Source organism: Apteryx mantelli, chromosome 1 (genome assembly GCF_036417845.1).
Source record: "Apteryx mantelli isolate bAptMan1 chromosome 1, bAptMan1.hap1, whole genome shotgun sequence".
NCBI classification, from domain to species: domain Eukaryota; kingdom Metazoa; phylum Chordata; class Aves; order Apterygiformes; family Apterygidae; genus Apteryx; species Apteryx mantelli.
In genome coordinates, this window is record NC_089978.1 from 97,683,675 (window position 1) to 97,703,221 (window position 19,547).

A 19,547-nucleotide genomic window follows, 5' to 3' on the forward strand; every position below is an offset into this window, starting at 1 on the left:
AAACAAAACTGTTATTTTCGCAGCCAGTTATTATTTCAGATATGGTCTTGGAAAAGCTACTTTTGTGTAAAGGTTAGTACTTCATTCCCCAGCTAATAGACTGAGTGTATCTATTTGATTCCAGCAAAAGGTAAGACTCTATAATGCTGTAGCCTATAATTGTGACACCATAGATCTCCTCCTTTCCCAAAACCATCGACAGCATACATTCTAAATGTAAATAAATAAAGTGTTCTTACCGAAGGAAGGCTGCAAGAGCTGTTGCCACGTGCAGCAAGGATGCTGCTATGAGTCTTATGGGCGGGCTCTCTGCCACCCCCCCGCGGAAGCACCTCCCCGCTCATGGCCCGGCCCCCTCCCCTCGCGGGGGGCGGGGAGAAGGGGCGGTGCCACGCCCCCAGGCGGCGTCCATTGGTGGAGGAGGCGCGGGGCCCGCCCAGGGGCGGGGCCTGCCAGCGCGGCGCTGTCCGCCTGCCGGAGCCGCGCTGGGGCCGGAGCCGCGGGAGGGAGGCAGCGGCTGCGCGGGGGGGGCAGCGCTATGGCCGAGAGATACGACGTGGTCGTGGTCGGCGGCGGCATCTCAGGTAGGTCCGGCGGGGGGCGCCCCCGGGGCGCTCCGGGAGGCCATGGGAGCGGGCCGGGAGGGTGACCTGGCCCCTGCCGTCCTTAGCCGTAGGGTGGTCGCACGGGCGCCGGGTCCCCCGGGGGCTTCAGGTGTGCTGCAAAACGGGGGAAAACTCAGGCCGGGGTTTCAGGGCTTGTTCGATGCTTCTTGTGCTGGTTTGTGCTTCACGCTTGGCAGAAGGTCTGTGGGAAGCACTTTGCAATGCCCACAAGTGCAGGGTGCAGGCCGGGGTTTCTGCATCGCAGCAAGGGCACTGATTTTAAATTGTGGTTTTCGAGGTGGCTCTTGCAGTGGTGGTGTTTGTGTTCTTCTGATGAGTACTGCAGAAAGATGTCCGGAAACATCTGTAAAAGCAGCTTGGGTTTTGTTCCTTTGAGAAGAGCTGTACTCAGGAGACGGCCAAGTTCCCCAGTTGTGCTGGAGGCTTCACGCTTTACCCAAAACTTCCTGAAATATTGTTCAGATCTACTTTTAGCAGTATCGAGTGCCTTGTCGGTCCCCCATCCCTTTGCTTGAGGAAAGAAGCCATTTTTCTGATGGCACCTGAAATAAGGATGTTGCTGTGTTACAGAAAATCTGTATTTACATTGTCCATCTGATAAATACTGTGTTAGCAGCTTTGGCCAGGTTTCAGTTTTCAGGGAGTCTCTACTTCACTAACAGTTCAGAAAAGGTGAGTTACCTGACAAGTGACTTTAGTACTACTCCGAGCATTACTGCTACTACTACGGGGATTGTAACAGTCTCAATTAGAATTGAGAAGCAATTGGAGGCTTTCCTTTCTTTAATCTGCAGTGCATTAATGCACAAAATAGCATGTTTTTTACTTAAAAACTATGTTAGTTACATAATTACATTATTACACATTATTTTTTAAATAATTACTGTTGTTTTAGTAAATAAAATGATCTGTAGTATCCTCCAGCAGAAAAGAAGAGTTTGGACCTAGTTTTGTCTTGCCTTTTTGTTTCATCAGATGCCTGGGTGTTTTCCTGGTAACACAAGTCATTTGCTCTTCGTCCTTAAGGTTTCTGTAATCTACAGAGCCCCTTAAGGGAATTATAAACCATACTGTGTGCAGTTGATGGTGCTCTGTTCTTAATATAATTATTAAGTTCTGAGAAGCTCCTCTTCCCTGGAGGATGCCTTGCTCTTCTGGTTTTCTAATCTGCGGTAGCATTTTGGAAAATGTATTGAACATTTTTTAACTGGTATCTTGGCTCACTAGTACAAGCATCGATAAGTTACTTCAGAACACTTGTTCCTTGGATTAGAGCCTACTCTGGAGTCTGAAACGGATCCAAGCAGGAAATTTCAAGGTGTTACAGTCCCTGAAAATTCGTCAGTAACATTAGAAAAACAAATAAACCTGTTACAGGACTCTTTGGGTACAGGGACGTTTTTCTTGCCAGTGGAAACTCATGTCATACCAGTTGCATAGAAACTGGTGTTTACCTTTTATGAATTTGAACAAAGATCATTATAAGAAAGCGGCCTTAGAAAAATGAACAATAAATGTCTTATTTCATGACTAATCCATCGTTAGTATACCATACCATTTATAGCTGTGCACCCTAATTCCTATCACCTTTTGTTTTCTTTTGCTTTTCTTACAGCTTCTCTGTCACTACTGTTTTTGTACCAATGTACCAGCTGTGTAAGAGAGTTAGACAGTGATGCTTTCTGATCTTAAAAAAAAAAAAAAAAAAAAAAAATCTGTTTCTGAAATTTTGGTTCTGGTGAGATAAATAGTAAAACTTGCTCCAGTACGGGCAGGGTTTCACCCTCTGCATCTCCCTGATTCAAACCTTGACTTGCTACTGCTTGTTTTTCCCAAGATGTACTTGCAGCTTTCTCAAACTGATAAGGTTACTATCTTCTATCCTCCTACTATGTCTTAAATACTCCTTGCCTGATGCTTACAAGAAAGGAGAGGAAATGTTGGGATAAACCTGAGATGTTCTTTACTAGAAATGCCTGAAATGTATATAAGGCAAGCTGCTTGTTATCTTAAGCATGAGCTTCCCAGTGATGAGATTGCAGCTTTTTGAAATGTTTTTACAATGCCTAGCAAAATGAAGCTCAAATCCTGGCTGGCATCTCTGGAGGTATCTATCTTTCAGTGAAAATGAAGAAAGGTCTTCAGAGCCAAGTTCTGAATGAGCAAATGCACTCTTCTCATACACACTACTTGTATCTGTGTGCACACGTGCAGACATGCGGTCTTTCACAGGGACACAAAAACTACTCTGCGCTTAGAAAGTCGCAAGCTGGGGGTCAAGAGAGGTTCTGCAGAGAGTATTTCACAGTGGGGAAACTACTTGTAGGAAACAAGTAGGCTCTGGTAGCCTGTACCACTGGGTTTTTTCTGATATACTGTATGGAATCATGTTCAAACTGTCCAGACTGCATGAGCAAGTACATTTGGACCCCTAGGGAGAGGGAGCTACAAAATTTGAGCTAAATTCCTCTTTATAGGTGTCTATGCATATTAATAATGTGCATGGTGGCCAGGAATGGCCTTAAGAACATGTTTTCATCCTGCTTATTTGATAGTATCTCTCATATGGGTTATAATAATTATAACATTTTGGCCTCCATCATATTAAATAAAATGATGTATAAAAGCTTTTCCCTTACCCATGGGAAATTCATACATATACCTCTTGAATCTAGTTCCCATCTCTCATCTACAGGGTCTTCTAGTGAACTGAAGAGTCTGGTTTGGATTGATTTTGATCTTTTGCTCGTCTATGACTAGAACTTGAGGATCTTGTGGAAGTTGTGGGCTTTCTGAGGACCCCCGAGGACCTAGAAGGTGATCGCTGTGAACAGGAAAGGGGAAGCTAGGCAAGGACAACTGCAGGAGGCCTTGACTTCTCCTGGGAAAAGCTCGTGGGAAAAGCTCCAGCTAGGAGTGGCTGCTGCTAACGAGCTCTCTGGGTTGCCCCTGACCAGAGGGGGTTGGGGCCTTTGATCCCAGTGGCCCTTGATTGGGCGGTCAAGCACCCTGTGAGTCAGTGCTAGGGAGAGGCCTATATAAGAGCCAGGCCTAGAGCGCAGCTCCCAGAGCGCAGCTAACAGAGGCAGCGAACAGACGCAGCAGTTTGCGCAGCAGTGGTTGGGCTCTGACTAGAACTTGAGGATCTTGTGGAAGTTGTGGGCTTTCTGAGGACCCCCGAGGACCTAGAAGGTGATCGCTGTGAACAGGAAAGGGGAAGCTAGGCAAGGACAACTGCAGGAGGCCTTGACTTCTCCTGGGAAAAGCTCGTGGGAAAAGCTCCAGCTAGGAGTGGCTGCTGCTAACGAGCTCTCTGGGTTGCCCCTGACCAGAGGGGGTTGGGGCCTTTGATCCCAGTGGCCCTTGATTGGGCGGTCAAGCACCCTGTGAGTCAGTGCTAGGGAGAGGCCTATATAAGAGCCAGGCCTAGAGCGCAGCTAACAGAGGCAGCGAACAGACGCAGCAGTTTGCGCAGCAGTTTGCGCAGCAGTTTGCGCAGAAGGGCGCGCGAAGGGACGTGCGAAGGGACCTTCATTTCTGTTCCCTGTGGTGTACACTTCCTCAAGTATGGTCGTGACACGCCGCACAGCGCGTTCCCCAGTGACTGTTGGAGTTGCTGCGTCAGAGGCTTGGACCCAGACTGACCCTCTGACAGTAGATGCGGCTCTACAGGTCTCAGGCTGCAGGGAGTGCTTGGGGCCTCTCCAGGAGGCCTGGGCTGGCAGCCAGCTCTCCTGCAGGAGGTGTGCTGCTGTTGACGAGTTGTGTCGTCAGGTAAGGGAGTTACGGGAGGAGGTCAGTAGGCTGCGCAGCATCCGAGAAGCAGAGCAAGAGATAGACAGGGTATTCTCGGAGACTGTACAGCTCCAGGAGTCCCAACCCCCTGCAGCAGTGGAGTTGCCAGAGGGCTCTGTGCCGTGTGAAACGGTACATCATAACATCACAGAAGAAGGCTGGAAACTGGTCACTGCTCGTGGGAGGAGAAAGGCTCCTACTCCTCCTGAAGACCTGAAGCTGAAGAACAGGTTTAGTGCCCTCCAGGATGAGGAGGAGATGGGCATGGCTGCCAGGGAAGTAACCGGGACAACAGACCCTGTGCCCTGCCGGAACACCCGGAAAAAGCGGCGGGTGATTGTTGTGGGGGACTCCCTGCTACAGGGGACGGAGGCATCTATCTGCAGACCTGACCCCTTGTCTAGAGAGGTTTGTGGCCTGCCGGGGGCTCGTGTGAGAGATGTCATGCAAAGACTGCCAAGGCTTGTCCACGCTTCGGACTATTACCCACTGCTGCTCTTCCATGTGGGCGCCAATGACACCAAGGGCAAACTGGAGACCATCAAGCAGGATTTCAGAGCTCTGGGGATGGTGGTCAAGGGTCTGGGAGCCCAGGTCATCTTCTCCTCAATCCTGCCAGTGAGGGGGATGGATGAGAGGAGGAGGAGACGGACTTTCCAGGTTAACGACTGGCTGCGCCGCTGGTGTTGGCAACAGGGTTTTGGTTTCTACGACCATGGGACCCTGTTTGAAGATCGACAACTGATGGCGAGAGATGGGATCCACCTCACGAGGCGGGGCACACAGGTCTTTGCCAACAGGTTGGCCAACCTGGTAAGGAGGGCTTTAAACTAGGAAAGATGGGGGAAGGGGAGAGTTATAGTGACAGGGTAGTTGGCAAAAGACTGCTCAAGTCAGGATGCCTCCAACAGGTGAATGCAGCCAGGGAAGTGCGCATGGGATGTGGCTATGGAGGACCCTCTTTTAGCCCTCCTGGGAAACCTGCATGCTCGATCACCTCCCTGAAATGCCTGTACACCAATGCACGCAGCTTGGGGAACAAACAGGAAGAACTAGAGATATCTGTGCGGTCGCAGGGCCATGATCTCATTGCCATTACGGAGACATGGTGGGATAGCTCGCATGACTGGAGTGCTGTCATGGATGGCTACGTGCTTTTTAGGAAAGACAGGCCAGGAAAGCGAGGTGGTGGAGTTGCTCTTTATGTGAGAGAGCAACTGGAATGTATTGAGCTGTGCCTAGGGGTGGATGAAGAGCGAGTCGAGAGCTTATGGGTAAGGATCAAAGGGCAGGCTAATAGAGGTGACACTGTTGTGGGTGTTTACTACAGGCCACCTGATCAGGATGAGGAAGTTGATGAGGCCTTCTACAGACAGCTGGAAGTAGCCTCCCGATCCCAGGCCCTGGTTCTCATGGGGGACTTCAACCACCCCGATATCTGCTGGAAAGACAACACAGCTAGGCACAAACAGTCCTGGAGATTCCTGCAGAGCATTGGTGACAACTTCTTGACACAGGTGGTGGAGGAGCCAACAAGGAGAGGTGTGCTGCTGGACCTCGTACTAACAAACAAAGAAGGACTGGTGGAAGATGTGAAGGTTGGGGGCTGCCTTGGCTGCAGTGACCATGAGATGGTGGAGTTCAGGATCCTGCGAGGAGGCAGCAGGGCACCAAGTAGGATCGCAACCCTGGACTTCAGGAGAGCAAACTTTGTCCTCTTCAGGGACCTACTTGGAGGAATCCCATGGGTGAGGGCCCTGGAAGGAAGGAGTGTTCAAGAGAGTTGGTTAATATTCAAACATCACCTCCTCCAGGCTCAAGAGCGGTGCATCCCTATGAGTAGGAAGTCAAGCAAAGGAGGTAGGAGACCTGCATGGATGAGCAAGGAGCTCCTGGCAAAACTCAACCAGAAGAAGGAAGTCTACAGAAAGTGGAAAGGGGGACAGGCCACTTGGGATGAATATAGGAATGTTGTCAGAGTATGCAGGGATGCGACGAGGAAGGCTAAGGCCCGTTTGGAATTAAATCTGGCTAGAGATGTCAAGGACAACAAGAAGGGCTTCTTCAAATACATCAGCAGCAAGAGGAAGACTAGGGAAAATGTGGGCCCTTTGCTGAATGGGGTGGGTGTCCTGGTGACGAAGGATGCAGAGAAGGCAGAGTTACTGAATGCCTTCTTTGCTTCAGTCTTTACTGGTCAGGCCAGCCCTCAGGAACCCCAGACCCTGGTGGCAAGAGAGAAAGTCTGGAGAGAGGAAGTCTTTCCCTTGGTGGAGGAGGAGTGGGTTAGAGATCATTTAAGCAAACTTGACACCCACAAATCCATGGGCCCTGATGGGATGCACCCACGAGTGCTGAGGGAGCTGGCGGACATTATTGCTAAGCCACTCTCCATCATCTTTGAAAGGTCATGGAGAACAGGAGAGGTGCCCGAGGACTGGAAGAAAGCCAATGTCACCCCAGTCTTTAAAAAGGGCAAGAAGGAGGACCCAGGGAACTACAGGCCAGTCAGCCTCACCTCCATCCCTGGAAAGGTGATGGAGCAGCTCATCCTGGAAGCCATCTCCACGCATGTGGAGGAAAAGAAGGTGATCAGGAGTAGTCAGCATGGCTTCACCAAGGGGAAATCATGCCTAACCAATCTGATAGCCTTCTATGATGGAATGACTGGCTGGGTAGATGAGGGGAGAGCAGTGGATGTTGTCTACCTAGACTTCAGCAAGGCTTTTGACACTGTCTCCCATAGCATCCTCATAGACAAGCTCAGGAAGTGTGGGTTAGATGAGTGGACAGTGAGGTGGATTGAGAACTGGCTGAATGGCAGAGCTCAGAGAGTTGTGCTCAGTGGCACAGAGTCTAGTTGGAGGCCTGTAGCTAGCGGTGTCCCCCAGGGGTCAGTCCTGGGTCCAGTCTTGTTCAACTTCTTCATCAATGACCTGGATGAAGGCACAGAGTGCACCCTCAGCAAGTTTGCTGACGATACAAAACTGGGAGGAGTGGCCGATACGCCAGAGGGCTGTGCTGCCATTCAAAGAGACTTGGACAGGCTGGAGAGGTGGGCAGAGAGGAACGTCATGAAATTCAACAAAGGGAAGTGCAGGGTCCTGCACCTGGGGAGGAATAACCCCATGCAGCAGTACAGGTTGGGGGTTGACCTGCTGGAAAGCAGCTCTGCTGAGAAGGACCTGGGAGTGCTGGTGGACACCAAGTTAAGAATGAGGCAGCAATGTGCCCTTGTGGCCAAGAAGGCCAATGGTATCCTGGGCTGCATCAGAAAGAGTGTTGCCAGCAGGTCGAGGGAGGTGATTCTCCCCCTCTACTCAGCCCTGGTGAGGCCACATCTAGAGTACTGCGTCCAGTTCTGGGCTCCCCAGTACAAGAGGGATGTGGCACTACTGGAGCAAGTCCAGCGAAGGGCCACAAAGATGATTAGGGGACTGGAGCATCTCTCTTATGAGGAAAGGCTGAGAGAGCTGGGCCTGTTTAGCTTGGAGAAGAGAAGGCTGAGAGGAGATCTTATCAATGTGTACAAGTATCTGAAGGGAGGGTGTCGAGAGGATGGGGCCAGACTCTTTTCAGTGGTGACGAGCGACAGGACGCGAGGCAATGGGCACAAACTGAAACACAGACACTTCCATCTTAACATGAGGAAAAACTTTTTCACTGTGAGGGTGACAGAGCACTGGAACAGGTTGCCCCGAGAGGTGGTGGAGTCTCCTTCTCTGGAGATATTCAAAATGCGCCTGGATGCAATCCTGTGCAATGTGCTCTAGGTGACCCTGCTTGAGCAGGGGGGTTGGACTAGATGATCTCCAGAGGTCCCTTCCAACCTCAGTGATTCTGTGATTCTGTGATTCTGTGATTCTGTGATTTTGGTTTAGACTCTGTATTTCCCTAAGTTGTTAAACACAGAAAGCTGACAACACATGATACATTATGGATGTGTGTCCAGTTGATCAGCAGGACTGTAACTTAACATCCTATCAGACAGACCTTTGCCACTTCAGTTAAGGCATTACTATAGTATTAATAGATTGTTAACTTCTGTGTGGAGTAATTACTGCAGTAGTTATTGACAATTTCCACAAGTTGTCCATTTTATGCAGCAAGTCATTGTCATACCTTTCCTGATTCATTGTCCATTTCCATTACTTGCTTCCCAAGCTAAGGCCTCAATTAAAGGCAAAGTCATATTTTGGCTCCAAAGCCGTAGGATGGAGTGTACCCAGTTGTCTTGAGATGTGAGAGAGGCTGTAAGGAGATTCGGCTTTTTCAGTCACTCTTTGGGCACTGCACGTTAACAGCTGGGCAACATTAAGTGCTCTGAGAGTTTTGGAAGAACCCTCAGATATTTTAGCTTTTAAGATCTAGAAATTGGCTGCTGCCTACATATGATTTGTAATTCCTCAAAGCTTTCTAACTAACCTTATTGGGTCATATTTTCACATGGATAACAAAATGCACTATGTTGACTCAAAGGCTACCTCCTTGCCAAATTTGAAGTCACTGCTACAACTTCCAAAACAGAAGAAGAGGGGAGGGAGATCCATCACTTTTCAACATCACAGAAGAATGTTTGTGTCCTACAGGATTATAAATAGTCAACCAATTTTAGCCAAGATTTTTCAAGGAAAAGAAATCAGACTGAAAAAGACACCCCAAAAATTCAAGCTTAAATAGTTAAAATTTGGCAAAAAACGTCAGCAAAAAAAACCAACTGCTTCAGTGGGAAGTTTTGGGAATATTCACACCAGCCTCACCTTAAGCATGAATTCTGGACACTGAAAGCTTAGTTTATCAAAAGAGCACATGCAGAATTAAGAATGGCTTACTACATGATGCAAAACAGATATTAATCAGATTTGGATAAATATAGCCAGAAGCATGCAAATCCAAAAGAACTTGTATTAAAATATGTTTTGGAAAAATTTTGAGCACATTGTGTTACAAGAACAAAACAAAATGGAAATGTAGCCATAATTGAAACTTGCACGGAAGATTATCATCCTTTGACATGGATAATTTTTAACTCCAAGTTAAAACACACTCGTTCTTAGCTAGAAGCAGAGAGATCCTATGGCTGAACAAAAGGGACGCTTAGATTTGCCAGCCACATGCAGGAAACAGCAGTGCTCTATTATCGTTATGTAGAAGTCCAAGGACCGCAAATCGTAGGATAAACAGGGATATAAAAATGTAATAATTAGTCTTTATATTGAAAGAAAACATATGAAATGCCATTAAGGATTCTTTTTCTCTCCATGAAAGAGTGCTGGTGCCTTGGTATCTCTTAGTACATGCTTTGTGATCCATAGCCTTACCGCTTGAGCTACCCACGCATTGGCTGTGGTCTCTGTGTGAAGTACTGACTAACGAGGAAATGTAGGTTTTCCTTGCATGCTGTAACAGCAGCACAACTTATGTTGCATACTGCTCTGTTTGTTTTGACAGCATGCCAACCTGCTGGTGGGTGGTAGTGTTAGATAAACTGTCAAATACACAGTTACTGGTAGAAGATATAATCCATCACACCTGTATAAATTCGGAGTAATTTCCAGTAGACTTTTTTTTGTGTTGCTTCTAGATTTGCTCAGAATTTGACCTGTAGGAATGCAGTAGCTGGTTCCTAAAGTGTGTCCTGGGTTCTGCTGTTTATATTCATTGCGTGCTGAACTTTGGCTGCCCAGTTCCTCATCATTTTCTTTCTGGATCCAATAGGAACGCTAATAATCAGTGATAATATCGTCACATTTGGTACCAGTTTTGGATGCAGGAATACGTAGCGTTTCACAGAGCTCTCAGTTCCCCGTGTACTGTTAGCAAGCTGACTGTCATCATGTGAAATATGCACTGCAGGGTCAAAACAGTTGAACCCATATATGAAGTATTACGGACATTGTAGACAATACCTGCAAATAAGCAGAAATATCAGTTTCCATTTGCCTCCTTTTTCGTAAGTACTTTTAGCCCATGATAACGTTTAGCCATTACATGTTCTAATGTTTTGCTACTAAAGATACAAAATTTTATGGCATGTGGCATGCTTTTTGTTTAAGACACTCCTTTGTGTTATGCTCTATGCTAGATACATAGTTGTGGTCAAAATATAATTGCAATACATTTATTATATAAGCAGATACAGAAATATTATTATTTTCTTCATCTTTCATCATTTTCTTCCTCATGTGGTTTTCTGTGTAAATGCATCATTTATAAATGTTGTCTAACCTGAGTGGCAACCTGAGCAGTTACAGCTGGTCCTGTTACTGAATGAAGAATGTGCTAGTTTTGTCTGGCAAAAATAATGCATACACCAGCGTGACTCATTACTGAACAAGTTCAGAGTTCCTAAGAAAGCACTGTAAATCTATGGTTTGTCCTTCAGAGCTAGACTTTCCACCACACCTCAGATTTAGCTGGAAGTTGTGGAAAGGTAGGAACAAGTATTCCTGTTAACTAGGTATGTCTGAAATCTTCAGAGAATTATTTACAGCCGCTAGTAAAAGACCCAGTAGTTAGGACTTAACCCTAAATATTCTAGCATAATGAAAACATGCAGGGGACAGACATTAAATCTTTTGGGGGAATATCAGTTCTGACTTCTGTGATATTTGTGGAAACGATATTGATCATAATTTTGTTGTAACATTTTTTCATATACGTGTTTAGCTGAAGAGCACCATTTAACAGACAGGAATTTGTTCTGCATACTGTCCAATTTGTATGTAAAGATAAGGTGATTGCTCCATTTTTAACTCCATGCTCTATTTTTTACTTGTTTACTTTTTTCTGTGAGCTTTGAACTTGAAAATCACAGTGGATGTATATGTAAGGGTGGATTCATTCTAGGAATATAATTCCCTCTTCCCATCCACTGAGTTTCTATTAATATTTGCCATGAGAAACTGTCTTTGTACACTTCAGAACAAGGTTTGCATCTGTTCAAGTTGTTTAAACAATAGCACCATTTAAACCAATTAGAGTGGCTTGTTCTCAGTTAAACATTGTACTCTGTGATAGAAAATATATATTCTCTTTTGGCTGAAATCTTAGGTGAATCAACTAGATTATTTTTAAGGAGGGAAAAAAATACACTGACATATATGAAAATCATTTATCTGAAAACGGCAAAATAAATAAATGCAGTCTCATCCCTAGTATTGACTAGACTTGAACAAGGATTATGAAAGAACTTAAGGAAAGATAAAATACTGATTTTTGACAAGCAAAAAGTTAGTGGTAGTATGGTATTAGGCAAGACTGAAAGAAGAAATGAATGTAGACTTGTGGTCAGCACTGTTTATTTGTTACTCAGTCTTGCTGTTTTGTGCAAAATTTAACGGGTTGTAATTAAGTTAATAAGTTCTTTTGTTCATTTTCAATAGTAATCTTCTGTACGTTGTTGTCCATCGGTGTTTTCTCTGCAGTTACTCTGATGCAACAGTGTATATTTAGCCTATATTTTAAAACTTATTTAAATACCGTGGTGTGCAACAAAACTCTAATGAAAAGAAAATGGTGTGGGGAGAAGAAGACGGAGATGAGGAAAGGAAGTTTTACCCTAAGGTCGCAGTAGAAATGTTTTCCGTCTCATGTTGGCAGGTTCATGCTTACTTGGCAAAGACGCTTCTGCTAGAATCAGCTCTCATTATTCAAAGGTGACCATTGCCAGATTTAATTATTCAGTTGTATTTGGAAACAATTAGGTTATCCATCAGTGAAATAGTAAAAATAGTCACAGCACTAGCAAGCTGTTACAGCGGAACTTTAATGAGCATATATTAAAACTGTCTTACTTTACTGATGTGTATTAATGAAAGGAAAAGTTTTAAAAATATTCCCCTGTTAAGATCAGGAAAATGTAAAGACTTCTATAAAGATTTTTTTCCTTATATTATTCAGTTAAAGCCTGCTAGAACACTACAATATTGGGATAGTAGCCTTTCATGTAAAGTAATTATCTCACTTGATGTAGAGTAGGGTGGATTAAAAAGGATTTTAAGAAGTAAAATCATATTAAATTGGTTTTGGTAAACTTTCTGCCCAGTAGTAGATGCATAAAAGGCAAACACATTTTGTCAAACAAGCTAGCAACTAAGGAAATGATACTTCTAGAAAACCAGGAGACGGTTACCTTTACAACAGTAACAGTGAATTTTCCATGCCTTTGTTTTGGTGTGTTTGACAGGGCAGATATGTAGTGGCCCCCATTTGAAAGGTTAAAAGTCCCTGAAAAATCAGACCTCTCTAATACGCTGAAATGGCTCATGTGAACTCACCAGCACTTTTCAGACTTTATACCCATACCATGATCTTCATCATCAAATATTTGGATGTCTTGAGGTAGTGTAACATTTTTACAAGGCTCCGCAGTAATGTAATCCCATAGGCACAGCGGCTGCTACTAATCCAAATGGAAGAGCTCCTCTGGCACAGGAGTTTGCAGTGAGGGGGCTTCGCTTGTCCCTGGGAAGAGAGAGACTGATGACAGAGATAAGACTGCACTTTTCAGAGTGTTTTTGACAAAGCAGGTCACTTGTACCTCCTGTTCCTCCAGAAAGCAGGTGGGCCAATCTTCAGTTAAAATATCTAGTTACTTGCCGAACTGATCCAAAAAATCTGAAAAGAAGGGGGTGAAGCTGAGCACTTCTGGATCTGATGCTGTGATGGGCAGAAACATTCTTTGCCCGGCGCTGTGACATTTTTATGGTGTCAGACTGCCAGCACTTCCCTTCACTGTCCTTCATTACTCTGTGTGGGTACTGCCCTTACTTGTTTTGGATATGTTCAGCATACATCATGAGAAGTGCTATCTCTAAGTAAGATACCAGCGATTATTGTTTCTGAGTATGGCATATCAGTAAATCTGTATGTACTGGATTTACAGAGTGCAGATAAAAAGATGTTTACAGTATTGTATAGTATTATTTTGTACTGCACTATTGTGTTTTCAATAAAGTAACTCTTTTTTTTTTTTTTTTTTTTGCTCCCACCATTTATACTACAGCACTCTACTGTATCAACCTCACTATTGAGGCAACTCGCTATCATTCTCAAAAATGCTTTCCTATGGAATAACAAAATGCTTCCCTTATTCTGTGGCTCAGTTGGCAATCAAGTTCAGATCTCTTAAGTCCTTTCTGTAGGGATGAACCTCCCTCTCCTATGAGCTAAAAACATATTTTATTTTATTTTCCTTCTGACTACATATAAAATTCAGTCTTATTCAGCATTTGTACGTTACAGCCATGGTGTGTGTTTGGTACTCTGCAGATCAGCATAAATTCATCTTCTTAAATTTTTTTATTGTATATCCAGTATTCTGACGCACTTGAAACTACTTTGCATGATAGGAGTATGACATTTTTCTGAAATGAAGGCAGCAGCAGTATGATCTGTGACAGCAGCAATTCTGAGTCCTTAACAGCACTGAAAAATCAGTTGGAATAGCGCTTTCTTGTATGGCATCTTCAGATAGAGGGAACTCAGTATGAGATTGCCATACAAACCCTTGTGGAGGATGTATAAGTCATCTTGCCTTGTTTATTCCGATCTAAAAACAAACTTCTACAGCCAGATACTTCAAATGAGGCATGGGTTTGGCAGGCTCCCTTCATCATACTCTGGCAAGTAGTACACTTCCAATTCATAGAATCAGAGTGAGACGTGGAAGGACCATGGCTATGATTTGGGGTGGCTTGCAGCTTTATCTCTAGGCTACACTTGGAGCAGGTGGAGGAGGCAAGGAGACACAACACTAGTCTCAGCTGCTAGGAGCCAAGCTCAGGATGGGAGGGGTGATGACAGCGTCGCCATGTGCAGCATGATGAAAGGGGGCATGCCGGCTGTGAAGCAGTGACTGCTGCAGTCGCCAAAAGGTCCCAGCACATGCTCATCCACACAGCTCTTCCACCCAGCACAAGCATCAGTTCCTAACTTAGAAAGGAGAAGACACCCATGTGTGGTAGCAGTGATAGGCATGTCAGTGCTGCAGTAATATAGGCCTATGTAAAGGAGCTTTAAAATAGCTTGCTTGAGCCCTGGCTGTAGCCAGAGAGGTTGCAGCGCCCAGCTGAGTTTCGGATGGTCTGCCTTGCCTCCGGCAGCGTATGGCAACTGGATTTGGAGTGCATGCGCAGCTGAGGGCTGCTGCGGCTCCACAGCAATGCCTGCATTGCAAAAGGCCTTTGGAGGATAAGAAGACATGCCCTCCCTTGACTCAGTCACAAATAAATGCATCAATCTCAGATGTTCATTCTGCAGAGAATACTAAGACAATGACAAAACTGTTGAGAAATTCAAGCTATGGAGAAGATAAAGGGAAAATACGCAGTGCATTTTGAGCATAATGATACCCATGTATCAAAAGCAAATAGGCTTCCTGGCCTGTGGCATTGCTTAAGGTACACATGTATAAAGCTTGTATGTAGTGTACTTCCATTCAAACTAGAATGGAGCTAAAGAGTGGGATTCAACAGACAGATACATACAAATACAGATACTTTGCATGTGCTCTTGTTAGTCCTCTATTTTGAAAGAAAATTATTCTCATTCTTTGAATATATAAATGTATAAATAAAAAACTTCAATCAATATATTTGGGTTGACCCCTACCTCTTCTCCCTGCTCCCATCTCCTATCTTTTTTGGTGGTTTTATTCTACTGGGAAAAAAAAAAAATTCTACTGGGAAAATAAAACTGTTTTTATCTTGGATTGAGCTATTTTTTTCTGTATTTTCCATATAAATGTGCATATTTTTAAATTCAATCTTCCAAGTCTAATCTTCAACTATAACCATTTACAGTGTCAGGGAGGTTAAAATCATTACCACCTCTGCTTATGCTGTCTCACTAGGCCTGCAAGATTTGTAAATGTGAAGTTACAAATTGGTATGGTTCTTATTTCTCAGTTGGGCCCTCTGCCAATTGCTAATAAGCTGTCTCTGTCTTGGTGCAGCTTTTGCCCTTTCTCAGTCTCTGGAGCTCAGAGACCTTTTGTCAGAACTGTGTCTACAGCGACACTTGGGTTAACAACAATGAAACTCAAAAAGACTGGAGGGCAAAGTACAACTGCAGGTTGCACTTCAACCTTCAAGCAACCAGGTTAGCGAACTTCAGTCATATTACCTCATGTTCTCCATCCTTTAGCTGCCTTGTTTATTTGGGTACATCATATAATTAAGCTATAAACCAGCATTAACTTCCAATCCAGTGCAGTGTGACTGTTATTCTTTCTAAACAGTGGTTACATGTATATATCTATTATATACAGCATGAAATGACAGATAAGGGCATCAGTCCTTTCTGGAAGTGAATAGGCAATACAGGTAATGGTGGAGTTAAAGGACTTGCATATAATTCTTTCTTAGTATCTAGGCCAGATTTTTCTTTGCTTCATGTTCCATTGGGTAGCACATCAACACACTATGCATCTTTTCAAAAGAAATATATCTGTAATAAGCTTTCTCATAAAAGAATTATCTGCTCATGCCTGATTGTACAAAGGTATTTATGCAGATAGGGTAACACATGAACATGCCATGCATTTTTTCAGAGGAAATATATCTATAGTAAATTTTCTTATAAAAGAATTATCCTCTCATGCTTGATTGTACAAAGGTATTTATGCTGATAGAGAAACTCAACCTTCTGTTTTATAAATTCAGGAAAACCACTTTTTATAAAAGAAGCCACCATATATTTTGAAAAATCATTTTTCTTAATATAACGAGTATACACGTTTGAAAGAAAATACTGCAGTTTGTGTTTACAACATTAAGCTTGTGTTTTCTATTTATGTTGAAGGGGAGGAGAACACCATCACTGAAAGGATTAAAGAATTAAATTATAAGTGTTCTACATCTTTCATGCAGTAAAAAAATCAAAAACTTTTGATAGAAATGAGGTCAGTTTGAAAGATGTTCACTACACTGACAAATGGCTAGCATTTTAAAAAATTAGAGTATTAAGTAGATGGAAGAATTAAGTATACTTCTGGTTCATCAGCAATCTAAACATGATGCAAGGATCTAAAGTTATCCTCATGTGAGTGTGGAGAACATATATATCACTTTTGTCTATGTAAGATGTATGGATTTCCTCAGTTCTGGTTTCCAGTGAATGCTGTTCTACTTCCCTGTTAAAAGATTATGTGCATGAAAGTTTATGGATTATCCTGTATTGTCTGCAGAGTAAATGAATGCAGTTAACACTGTCCAGAACCTTAGAATGATTTCTCTCATCTGGTCTTTTAAGATGTACGTTCTTTGTGGGCTTATGAACAGTTGCTTTGAATCTAAGAAGTGTAATAAACATGAGTATAATATTATTATTCCTTACTGCAGGGTATCCTGTTGGAAGGTTCTGATCAATAAGGCTGGCTTTCGTATACTTAGGGAGGGGAAACAACTCCAAATAAACAATGTTTCAGTGCCAAATTGGCCTGCAGGACAATGGGATAATCTGATTTCACAAACTCATGATTGCTTTTTACAATTTCAGTTCACATTTATCAAAAATAAAGAGGACTGCTGTCCTATTGAATTTTCAGTTGTCGCTAGTGCCTCCATCACACAGTTCCAGAATTAGATGATTTTTGCTGAGATGGTAATTCCTTTTATAAAGTTTCTACATACAGCCCGTTTGATTGTCATGGTCAAACTCCACTGCTTAAAATGAGTCCTGACAGTGAAGCAGACTTTCCTTCTGCACGTGAATGAGGACAATGGATAGGAGTAGAGTGGAGTGTTGATAAGTGAGAAAAGAAATTGGAAGCAAACCTTGCTGAAACATGCCTATTCAGTATCTCATTGTTTCTACCACTTGAGCACTGCAGGCCCCAAAGGGTTTGGTTCTGCCTTTCTGTGGACTACACACATTAAGAGTAAGATGCATGTCCCTTAATAACTGAGATTTTGCTATTTTTAAAATGCTAACCTAGAGGAGGTAACTTCCATCTGTGGAATGTTACTTATGCTGATGTTTATAAAATGCTGCTAAGCAGCAGCCACATGGTTCTGTGGTAAGAAACTTTCAGACTTCTCTCAGGATTTTTGAAAGCAGTATTGAAATCTCTGTCCATGAAATTTTTGTTCAAATTAAACTGTTTTTCTCAAAAGGTTCTTTGACCATGTAGGTCATTGTTTGCTGGCATTTGCTTTAAAGGACTGTCTTTCTTTTTCTGGTAGGCTTGTCAGCAGCCAAATTGCTGTCTGAGTCTGGGCTTAACGTGGTGGTTCTTGAGGCCCGGAACAGAGTTGGAGGAAGGACATTCACTATTAGGGTAAGCGCTTCATGAGATGCCTAAATCTCTATTATACTGGTCTGCAATGTTGTGGTTGGCATTATCAGTGAGTGGGCGGAGAGGAAGCAGAGCTCCTGAAGAATACACATATCTCAAGTTGTCATTATTTTTGTCAAATAATAGAGCTCTGTTTGGATGGGCTGCATTGCAATATGCAGTGTGCCTCCCAGTAAGAGGCACCGTAAAATTGGTCTGGAAGTGACCCTGAGAGTCATCAAACAGGATCCCGGTACACTGCCTGGCCTCCAGCTGCCTTTCCAGGCAACTGCAGGTCTTCTGTGGGTGCTGTGTCAGGTTTGCCAGCCCTGCGCAGAAGTTCTGGATGACTTAGGCTGTCTAAAATGATGTTAAACATCTGCATTAAGGCAACTGAACTGCCCACTTAGTCCATACTCTTTGTACTTGGCAGGATCTGCTGTGCCTTTAACATTACAGAGAGAAACTGTCATTTGAGACCCTGCGTCTGAAAGCATTTCTCCTCACTCCTGTCCCACATTGTATACCCTAACAGACATGATAGTTAAAAACCTTACAGGAAACAGCTTGTGTAGGGTCAAACATCATTATAGCTCAGACATGCATTTTAACACAGCTTAAAATTATCTGAAATAACACTCCTGCTTCTAAAAATGGACTGCAACTTGTTTACCATTAAAAGGAAAAGCAAAGACACAACGAATCACCAGAGGTGCAAGGTAATGGAATACAGACATTATCTCTGTTTCCCACTCTAAACATAGGGGAGGGTTAAATTATGTCGGATACCATTGCTTGGGAACTGGAGATAAACAGTGGTGTTTCAGCAGAACCCACTGTACATGAAACATGAAACCTAAACAGCCTTCCACTGTGACACTGAAAATGCCTAGCCTAAAATGCTCGCTATAAACAATGTTAAAAAGAGTTACTGTCTTGGGACATCAGCCTACTCAGAAGAGTGTTCGCCTGTGAAACTTTTTGCTTTGTTCCCAAGAGCGTATGATGCTGGTCTGAGCAGTGCGTGGAGCGCCTTCGCTGGCAGGCATGGCTGGAGGCTTCTAGCCAGAATGCGCTGGGCTGGAGCCACAGCATGCTGTGCTGAAAAGAAGATTACTTTTCCTGAATACTACCTGTACAGTGCTCAGCATCTATAGCATTAAATCTAAGCAGATATCTACACAGAGAAAGAAGACAAGCCTTAGTGCTGGAGTTAATTTCAACTTGAGACAGGTTTTGCAATGACGAGAAGTCACATGAACTCTGAAAAAAGTGGGGTCAGACTTTTAACAAAAGAATTGATTTAGCTGGATATTTCTTCATATTCTCATGTCCTTTGTATGAATAAAAAGCCAATTCTGAATATTGTAGTGAAATTTAAACAAGTTAAGCCCAGTTACAATTGTGATGGAGTGAAGACAATGTGGTCTCTGTCTCTATCATTACAGGGCTCAAAACTGCCTACTCTTAAGTCAGTCAGTATGCTTTGTCTCCTGTGCATATAGTTGCAGTGATATGCAGTATGGAATAATTCTTCTTAATTCTAGATATTAAAGAGTTTCCCACAAAGCTTCTGATTCTTGTGTTCTTTCTTTTGACAGAACAAGCAAGTAAATTATGTAGATGTTGGTGGATCATATGTAGGACCTACCCAAAACCGGATTCTCCGACTGGCAAAAGAGCTGGGTGTTGAGACCTATAAAGTGAATGTAGCAGGCTATGCCATCCATTATAGGAGGGTAGGTACTACGTCTTTCATGTTCAGACACCTAAAGATAACATTGAACTTTGGAAATTACTGGCTGTCATTAAAAAGGTTCTATTTAAACTTCATTTTTAGTAATCCA

The 19,547-nt window shown here is 43.5% G+C and overlaps 1 protein-coding gene across 1 annotated transcript in view; it reads left to right on the forward strand.

The window, feature by feature from the left end:
• Positions 1–488: 488 nt before the first annotated feature.
• The window catches only part of LOC106483689 (amine oxidase [flavin-containing] A-like), a 46,027-nt gene continuing 26,968 nt past the window's right edge, over positions 489–19,547 (forward strand). The window contains exons 1-3 of the mRNA XM_013941687.2: positions 489–584; positions 17,609–17,703; positions 19,302–19,439. Of these exons, the coding sequence (XP_013797141.1) occupies positions 539–584; positions 17,609–17,703; positions 19,302–19,439 (279 nt within the window). The 5' untranslated portion in view covers positions 489–538. The remainder of the gene's footprint in view (positions 585–17,608; positions 17,704–19,301; positions 19,440–19,547) is intronic.